Source organism: Lepidothrix coronata, unplaced genomic scaffold (assembly GCF_001604755.1).
Source record: "Lepidothrix coronata isolate B3197 unplaced genomic scaffold, Lepidothrix_coronata-1.0 Scaffold1, whole genome shotgun sequence".
Taxonomy (NCBI): domain Eukaryota; kingdom Metazoa; phylum Chordata; class Aves; order Passeriformes; family Pipridae; genus Lepidothrix; species Lepidothrix coronata.
The window spans coordinates 1,640,872-1,650,798 of NW_016690181.1; the positions used below are offsets into that span (position 1 = coordinate 1,640,872).

General features: G+C 39.5%; 1 protein-coding gene across 1 annotated transcript in view; it reads left to right on the top strand.

The window, feature by feature from the left end:
• The window catches only part of EHD4 (EH domain containing 4), a 30,873-nt gene extending 24,903 nt beyond the window's left edge, over window positions 1-5,970 (top strand). The window contains exon 6 of the mRNA XM_017812561.1: window positions 1,396-5,970. Coding sequence (XP_017668050.1) covers window positions 1,396-1,932 — 537 coding nt within the window. The 3' untranslated portion in view covers window positions 1,933-5,970. The remainder of the gene's footprint in view (window positions 1-1,395) is intronic.
• The last annotated feature ends 3,957 nt before the right edge of the window (window positions 5,971-9,927 follow it).

The following is a 9,927-nucleotide window of genomic DNA, read 5'->3' on the forward strand; positions in this document are numbered from 1 at the left end:
CTAAGCTATTTAACTTGGGAATCAACTATTGCCATGAAACACTAAATTATAGATGATGTGCAAGATGTATTTTAGCTAGGTTTTCACAGGCAGGGTTGTTGCAAGAGTTTCTTGAATTAGACTTCAAAAGGGGATTCTCTGGGAAAAGTTGACTGTCTTCCCTTACTGCTTTTCTTTGTGATGCAAAATGGGAGAATGAGAAGTTAGTACATTGAGACAAAATTTGAATGAAACTCTTTCAAACTTAGAATTTGTGTTGCTTAAGCCTCAACAGCAGATGGCAGCAAATATATGCAGGAGAGATCAGTCACTTCTGTAATAACAAGCAAAATTGTGAGAAAACAAAATTGTGCCAAAACAAACAGGAAGTTTGACCTTTGCTTCATAAGATTTATTGCACAACATAAATTTATACTGATCAGTATAAATCAGGCGACTGTGTATGTCACCTGAACAGAGTGATAGTTGTTGATTGACAGTTTTCAGCCTGTGCTTCAGGTTTGTTGGGCTCATGTCATTATCATTTTGATATGTGTGGGAGCAGCTCCCTGAGATGATAGATGTGATTCGTTAAAGCAGTGTAACACCATTTTAAGGAAGGGTGTGGGCTGGTGGTGGTGTTTGGGTCTTTTCTAACAGTTTCCACTGTAACTTTCTCTTCCTGGCAAGCATTTTCAATGTAGAAATAGTTTAATAATTGCCCAAAACATTTTTAATTTCCCAACACTCCAGTGTAAAACACGCTTGGGCTTATGTTGGAATAGTACGTATCACCTAGTTAAACATCTCACTGCAGTTAGTAGTTTATGTAAAAGATGAAACTCCACAAACTCTGCAGGGACCGTATGACTTCATGAGTTCTGGCAGCGCTACTATAGCAACAGTGCTGCTGTTATCCCAACTCAGTTTTTCCGTATTGGTAAAGGACACTTCTTCCTGACCTAACTACAAACAAGAAGTTTAATCATAAAATCAGATCAATCCTGCAAACTTTTGCTTTTATTTTTAACTTTAAACACTTGCATAAGTGCTAACAGGACTGAGGATTTACTTGCATGTTTTCTTTGATGTTTGGAATAAAATCACCAAGTGGAAAGTTGCTGGGTAATATTTATCAACTGCTGTGGTTTTATGCATTGTCATTTTGAAAATTGTATTGTAAATGTAATTTAATAGACAAACTCACACACTGTTGCAAAATTGTCTTAGTGTGTTTGATTAGTCTATTGGATGTATGGTACACATGGGTCAGTTTTGTTTCTCCTTCAAGAGAAGTTTCAGTTATGGAAACACTTCAAAAGATTAAAGAATGGGCTTCAAATTAAAATAATCTGTTAACTTTTCAATGTATTGGAAATGTTTCTAACTGCTGTCACTGAAATCTGTCATTCATAGGAGCTGTTGGAGAACTGTGACTTCACTAAATTTCATTCTTTGAAACCAAAGCTAATCGAAGCTGTAGATAACATGCTGGCCAACAAAATTGCCTCTCTGATGAACCTAATCAGACAGGAGGAGAGCAATATGCCCACAGAGATGGTACATGGTGGAGCATTTGATGGCACCATGGCAGGACCTTTTGGCCACGGATATGGAGAAGGTGCTAAGGAAGGAGCTGATGAAGACGAATGGGTTGTTGCCAAAGATAAACCTGCTTACGATGAGATTTTCTACACTCTGTCACCAATCAACGGCAAAATATCTGGGATTAGTGCGAAGAAGGAGATGGTGACTTCCAAACTACCCAATAGTGTCTTGGGGAAGATCTGGAAACTTGCAGACTGCGATGGCGATGGGATGTTGGATGATGAAGAGTTTGCATTAGCAAAACATCTCATCAAGATTAAACTGGATGGGTATGAATTGCCTGGCACGCTACCTTCCCACCTGGTGCCACCATCTCACAGAAAACCTTTCCAGACAGCAGAATGAACAACACAAGGAAAAGAATGTGGGTTTTGAAAATATCTCAACAAATGTGTGAAAACCACCAAAATTTGAAATTAGACTTAGATCCTTAAATCTCACAGCACATTTCATGCAAGCTACTGAAATTAGAAGCATGGTAGCAAGGAAACATTCGTGTAGCTGTCCCTGCTGATCTTCATTCAGACATGCTTATCACAAGTGCCTTATATAGCTCTATCATATGGTGAAAATGTTTTTGTAGTCTTGTGTCCATGTCTTGCTGCTTTTATAATCATAAAGCAGAAAAGACCATGTATAAAAATTGCTGACCTTCACCAGTCCTAAATACTTATCAAACATAAGTTTCTCCAAACTATTCTAAATAGTGCAAGGAAGCTCAAAATGTTAAATTCACCTGCCTATGCAAGGAACATTTATATGCTAAAAATGTACTTTAGACATCAATTGGGTGTCAGCATCTCTACAATCTAAGGAAAGGCTGATATAAAAGGAAATTTTTTTTTTCTTTTTATTGTATTATAGGGGCTAGAGAAAGAAGAGTGATGGGGAGAATCTTTTAAGTGCTCAGAATATGAGCAGATTTGTTTTAAAACTTTACTGACTCTATCTAGAACTGCAGTGTACTAAAATTATTCTTTCAGTCTGTCAGTGTGTCTTTTTGTCTGAAGAACAGCTTCTTCAGTTTTACACAGCACTATATATTCAGTATTATCAGTATAAGAACTGAATCTTATTTTATTTGTTTCTGGGACTAAGAATTTTCTTTGAGGTTTCAGTTTAGCTGCTCTGCAGACAATAAATTCCTGAATGGTTCAAAGTGAAAGTAGGATGGTTTTGTATAAGCTAAAAAAAAAAATCATGTTTGCATTGAAATCAAGTCTCACTTTTGGATTGCTTAAGGTCAGCCCCTTCAAAGCACATCAAATTATCTTGGGAAATTTTCAAAGGTATTTAATTTCTATTTACAGGTAATTATACAGTTATGTCTGTATTTTTCAATATATGATATATTTAAGAAAGTTTTTAACAATTTCTTTTGCCAATATGTAGCTGACAACCACAAAAAAGAGATTTCATTCCTGTGCTGGCAAATTTGAAGGATGGGGAGGCTAACAGGAATCATTACATTGACTGTAATAAATGACAGACTAATCCCTCCAGATATTATTCGTTTATTCAAAACAATCCATGAAAGGAACAGATGCTTAATAAACATTAATTTTCTAACAACACAGTCAAAGTTGAACGTATCATCTGCTTAAAACTGATTTTTATCAGTACTTTAAAAGAATGCAAATTTTTGGCCCTGTGAACTTGAGTCTTTCAGGGAGGGCCAGTTCTTTTCAAAAATCAAACTTGGCAGTCAGTTCTGCTCCAGGAGAAGGAATTGACTTGTATTCCATTTGTAGTATGAAATACCCTGTACATCAAAGGTACTGTACTTTTCATTGAGTCTCAGTAGTGTCAGCAATAGTGCCTTCTGAGACAGAGCAATGTAAAAAGCATACTTGCAGTAGGGGTGGGGAGGGAAGTAGTTTGAATGTTGTCTCCCAGTTAAGGTTTTAGTCACACTTCTGTGTTCAGATTTGTAGGTGATCTAAGAGAAGCCTCAGCTTCTTTTTTCAAATCATATATTTGTAGGTTGTCAGTCAGGTTTATTATAACTTCAGATATTTCTGGACCTCTTATCCTTCTGCATCTGTTCTGTTCTGATGTGAAATGAATTTTGCCAGGGCTCTACCATGGGAAAACAATGAAGCTATTTTAAGGAATGGCAGAAGAACACCTTTACCTTGCCAGGCTTCTGGGCCTATATCAAGGATGTCCTGGCATAGTTCTTGAGGACTTGATTTTTTTTTTTATTCTTTTGTGGTTTTCCTATCATTCAAGCATACCAGCTTTATTTCTCTTAGATCTAAATTAGGAGCCAAATTAACCTTAGTGCCTCTCTGTGCACTTTAGCAGAGCTGTAAAACATGACCCTGAGTCTGCCTGTCTGACTGTACATCTGCAGAGTAACTGTTTTCTATGTAATTTATTTTTGACTGAACAAAAAGTAGTCTATAGATATTGCAGGTGTTAAGAAAAAAAAAAGCGGAAGTAGTAATGTATGCGTGTTTGTGGGTAGTGTCTGCAGTCGGTAACAAGTGTATATACACTGTTCACCAGCTTAGTACTGTTGACTAGCTTAATAAGGAGACCACCAGGAGAAAGAATGCAGGTTTGTGTATGTGACTACTGTAGTGTAGGCAAAGCTGAGAGGATCTGGGAAGTTGCTGATCTTGTGACTGCCGTACCTTGGTTTGCAGCAGTACAGGGTTACAGGGATGAACCCATGTTTGAGTTCCCACCATGTGTAGCTTCCAGGGGTGATGCTCCAAACACATTGGAGCTGTGTGATCCTATGCCGGTAGAAATACCTTCCTTCAGTGAGAAGAGCAGAATAGTTTCAGTGGTTTTATTTTTCTAGTTTTATTGGTAGTAAAATGGAGAACACAGCCTTTTCCTCAGTCTCTGTGACAGTATGCTAACTTGGTCTTGAGGCAGACAAATTGAAATACATCATTTGGTAAGTTAAAATATTTTGCCTAGATGATTGAGGTTGTAATATTTTGCTTTGTTTTCCTGTAGAATTTGGAAGGGGAAAGTATGAAGAATGTATAGGAGTAGAGGTGGATTTTCTCTGGCTGTCTGGAGGAATAGAAGTGTTTCACAGTTGTCATGCAGAGCTATGTGAATGTATTTCTAGGTATATGGTGTAGTGAACTAGCATTGTACTTAGTTGATAGGAATAAAGTACATTTCATGTGAACTTTAAACAGCACTTTCTTGTACAACTAAACTCATATAATAGGTTGCTGTTGCTCAGGGGAAGGGATCTCTTTTCACACTACCTCCTTGCAAATCTATGGGCCTACCCCATTTGCCTTGCTGGCTGGCTGGCTTTTTGGATTCTCCAAGCCCATTCAGTTAGCTAAACCAACCACACACAGCTGTTTGGATAACGTTCTGTGGAGTTAGTGAATCTGTGTTAGAAGCACGAGAAGTGAGCAGAATTGCCTTCTCTCGTGATGTTATGCTCTAAGTAGTTAGTGGTAACAGAAGTACAAGGTAATTTGTGGTGTTTAGTTTGTTACTAATATTTGCTGAAGAGAGATGAGGATGTTGGATTTGTTGGCCATTTTATGCTTAGGATTTTAGTTTTCTGCAAGATCATTCAAAACTGTCAGTAATTCATCCTGTGAAATCATTGCCCACTGATGTAGTCTGCTGCCATAAGCCAAAGTAGAAACTGCTACTTTTACCTCTTCTTCCAACTATTCCACAACACAGTTATAATTTTCAGTGTTCAATAGTTTCAACAGTTCTGTTCCCAGGAAAACTAGGAGTTTTTTGTTGTAGATTGAAACGGACTACCGCTCATAACGACAGTATAGGACACCAAGAGACTTTTAAAGCTGTGACAGCTTGAAATTGGTGAGTTTACAAAGATTTCTAAGTCAGGGTGAGGTCCCAGTTGTTAGTTGGGGATGGTGTGGATTTGTGTGGAACCTGATCTCAAAGCAGCAGGATTTTGGTCCCTGGCTTTCAGCATTGTTCATCACCAGCACTTGAAATTCACCCTCTTCTTTTTGTCACTTCCCTCTGTTCACTATGTGCACTCATTTTGGTGGCTCTTTAAATTGTTGGACCTCAAGCAGAGTTTGAAGTGTATGGTTTGATGGGTATGTGTAACTTAGCACTGAGAGAATGAACATGAACTTCATTTTCTATTTCACATGCTCACCTTTTCTAATATTGTTGTTAAATACTGCTTTCACTTCAAAGGCACTGTAATTTTTGAGGAAAGGCTTGGTCTGTGCAGTGTGCTTTGGTTTGTCCAGCTAGGCAAACAAAGTTGTAAGTTCATTATTATTGCACTTTTATTACACAATAAATTCTTTTGCAGATACTGTAATATATTTTAATATGCTTTGTAATCATTTTTAGAAAGTGTTGATAAAAATTGCTGCTTTAATAAACTAATATTGAACTACTGGATATTTTGTTTTGTATGCTTCTTTCTGGAAATAATCTTTTGGTCACTTGAATTTTGTAATCCTGCTACTTAAGGCTTGTAGGCATAGTAGCTATTTGTGCCAAAAAATCCAAGGACGTCTTCCACATCATGCTACCTACTACTTAAGAATAACCAGTTATATCAGTAGAACATTCACTGTTATGTTGTGATTAAATTAATTCCTCCCACCCCTCTCCTTCTCCCATGTCCATATAGTTTACTTGAGTCATCTCCAAGGATAAACCTGTGCCATCAGGATGCTACAGTTTAACTATTGCTCCTACTGCTGTCAAATTTCAGTTGCTGCAGAGTTCATATGTAGCGCTGTTGGCAAGCTAGGCTGTTAGGCTCTTGATGGTCATGCCATATGTCACATGAAAGCAAGTGTTTCACATACAAACAACACGTTGTGGGTTCCTGGAAGGCTACATAGCTGTTGAATCACAATGATTTGTTTGAACTACTCCTTATGAAAGTCAGAAATAATCTGAAGAAGATGAGGTTTTAATGGGTTTTGGAGATGGAGGTTTGTTTTTTTTAACAGTATTGTTTTACATACTCCCTATACAAGATATTTCAGACTTTGAAAAATTTATAGCACACTTCATAGCTGTTCTCTAATGCACAGGCTTATGTTTAGACAACAGGAAAAGAAGACAAATGTCCACACGACCAGTGTGTAAGTTCTGTGGTAATTGTTGCTTACAATATTTGGCACCCTTAAACTGTGAAACACTTCCGTTGTAACTTCAGTGGGGGTACTAAGCTTGAAAAATAAGAGTACTACTGTACCACTTAGTTTCTCCAGACTTTATTTGCTTCCATGTGTGGTGTATTTGTAAGAGCTTTGGAGCAGACACTGCTCTGGGGTTCTCTGATCCAAGGCTCTGCCATATGGCACAGGACATTTTGAAAACTGGGCCCTTGGACTCGCCTGCCTTGCCTTGCCAGATGAACAAATGCATCTGCTGAAGGTGCCTTCCTTCGCTCAGGACTCATGGCAATAAGCTGGAAATAAATACCCAAACCCAGCAAACACCTGTTGTGATCAAAACACAGTCAGGAGGAAGAGGTTGTTTTTCACAAATAATGTTCAGAAGTCTTGTATCTATCTATGCAACTTTTCTGACCTCTGAGGAAAAAATATGGATGGAAACGATGGTATTGAGGGAGATTCCTCTCCCTTTTTCTGCTGGACTTCATGCTAGCACAGATTTGTATGTGGTGGTAGGCTGTGGACTCAGTTACTTGCTGGTCCAATAAAACTCACTAATGCCGGGTCTAACTTGTTCTCCCACCTATTCTCTCTCAACTGGAGCTTGTCCATGTTCTTTCCAAGGTGTTGCTAGCTCAGCAACCCATATTCCACTTCAGTCTGGGGCTCTGACAATTTCACTGTAGTGAAAGTAGCTCATGAATGCTACATATCTCTCACCAGATGCTGTATTTCAGATATACCATAAGATTTCTATGATTACCATTTCTTAAATGTTTTAAACAAGGAACTGCTGAAACATGCAGTTTCAGCAGTTCTTTGTTTCACTAAGCTCATGCTTAGTGATTTCCTTTTCAGATAATTTTGTGTTTTTTTCTCAAAATGCAATAATTTTGTGTCTAGTCTGAAAGTAAGAAATTAACAGTGTAACTGTAACCAATAAATTCAGGGCTTGACAATTTTAGCTTACAGTGGAGAATAATTGCAAGTTTTCTTCATTTTGCACTACCCTGTCTTATCACTCATCTGCTAAAATTTGAACCTTTTATGTTGACTGTTTATACAATGCTTTTGCCAACTACCTTCTGTCCTTCCACATGACTGGGACACCTTCACAATGAAACTGGGATGACTGGACTGGGGGAGAGCTGTGATTGCAATCAGTAGTCTACTGCTCAGGGCAGTGGGAGACCAATACCTGAGAGCATACCATGGTGTGCAGTGTCTCTGTGGATAGGGTGCAGTGCTCTGGCACTAAGGGTGCTGGGAGCCAATCCATATGCGAATCTCACAGTTTTGTTTCTTCAACAAATAGAGCTAATTGATTTATGACTACAGTATACAAACAATCCCATAAAATACAGTTGTGAAGGAGAATTTTCACCCTTATGCAGTGGTCTTCCTTAATAGCAATGAAAAAGAAATGGAAACATCTGAATCATATGATAAAAATACAGTGGTTAGATCTGGCATTGCCAAAAGCGATTTCTAAGGCCCGTTTTCAGTTTGATGTTCAAAATATTAAGGCTATTCTGTCACTTGAAATCTTTTATCTATGTTTGTATGAAATAGAAAGAGACTGAAAGTCCTTTGTCCCATGTGTTGATTGGACAAAGCCTTTGAAGCTCTTATGTTAACTATTTCAGGTTCAGAAGCAGAAGGGAAATTTCAAGATAATATAAACAGCTCCAAGGAGAAAATGTCTTTAACTCATGACTAAACAAGCAAATGTATATTTTCTGTTTCAAAAAGATGACTGAACTTCATGGCAGGAAAAATAAATCCATCTGATTTTGCTTTAAGCTGTCCTCTTTTTCAAATGCAGCAAGGGGCTCCAGTTCATTTGGATGATGTAATTCGACTGTTCTACTTGAATTCTGCTCCCTGTTGATGTCATGTCGCTGCTAGCCAACTATTCAAAGAGAAAAGCAACTTCTAGTTTAGACTAGAGCATGGGGAGGCTGAGGTTTATAACAACCCAGCATCCCGGGATGCTGGTTTAAATCCTCCCAGGCAGAGTTCAGCTTTAAGAGAAGCTGGGACTCCATCCACCATGGACCCCCCTGCCTCTGGGTGGGTGGCACCCCAGGGCAACTGGTGACAGCAGTGCTGGCAAGGCAGGTATGTAGTGGGCAGGGGAAGGGGGTGCCTGGGGGTGGTGAGATCAAGTCCTTCGAGGGGAAAAAAGCTGAGAGAAGTATTTGGCTATTTTGGGACAAAGTTCAGCTGAGAGGCCTGTGAAATCACGGAATTTGTGCATACTGAGCTGGAGGTTGCCATGCCTCTCCTAAGCTGCTTTTGACTAACTCCCTAACTTTTCTTTAGCCTTAGTATCCCAAATGAGTGAACAGCTTCTTGCAATAATTACTGTCTGCTCCTCTCTGGTGTTCTCAGTATACAAGATACAGTTCCACTGTGCCACGATGAGGTTGAAGATTAGGAGTAATTCAAGATGTGGTTATGAAATATTCTGGGATTATAGTTCTTCTCACCTGTGTCCACCCTGCCTTGACAAGACTCAACATCAGCTGTTTGAAGATCTGAGGAGGGTGGCGGTGGGGGAGGCTACCTGTGGGACCCAGGGTGCTGGCCCCAGGCAGCAGGCTATTTTCTGTACTTACTTGGCACACTGTGGGCTACAAGATTGTGGCTCTGAGAGGAGGCTGCTATTCTACCCCACAGAGTCAATATCCAGATGTTTGAGACTCTTACATGGAAGCAATGTGGCTGGAGACATAGTAGGGGATAGAGGGCTGAGCTATCATGCACGTGTTTGCACTTAACATGCTTATTTTCTTTGAGATTTGGGGAACCTTCTCCTTAACAGGGATCAGACAGGATTTTCACGTACCTTCAGAACAGTGTGTATGTGAAGCATACATAACAGAGGGTGATGGGCTATGCCAAACCTCTCACCTGAGCCGTGTGAATAAACGCCGCCCTCTGCAAGAGCATGGCTTTTAAATCGGAGCTGGCTTTGCTCATGAAGTACACGTTAAGTTACAGGACAGTTAGATGCAAATGGCCTTCAATAGGGATACTTTGGCACATGAAGGCATCTACACCCAACTGTATAAATGTATTCTTCTCTGGCAGACTCCTCCATCCCAGTGGGCAAGGGCAATGATTGGGACAAAGCTAGTGCTGCTACCTGGAGAACAGAGCCAGGGATGCCGTGGGAAAGCTCATGGTGATCAACCCTCACTCAGGTCAGGGGTGGGAA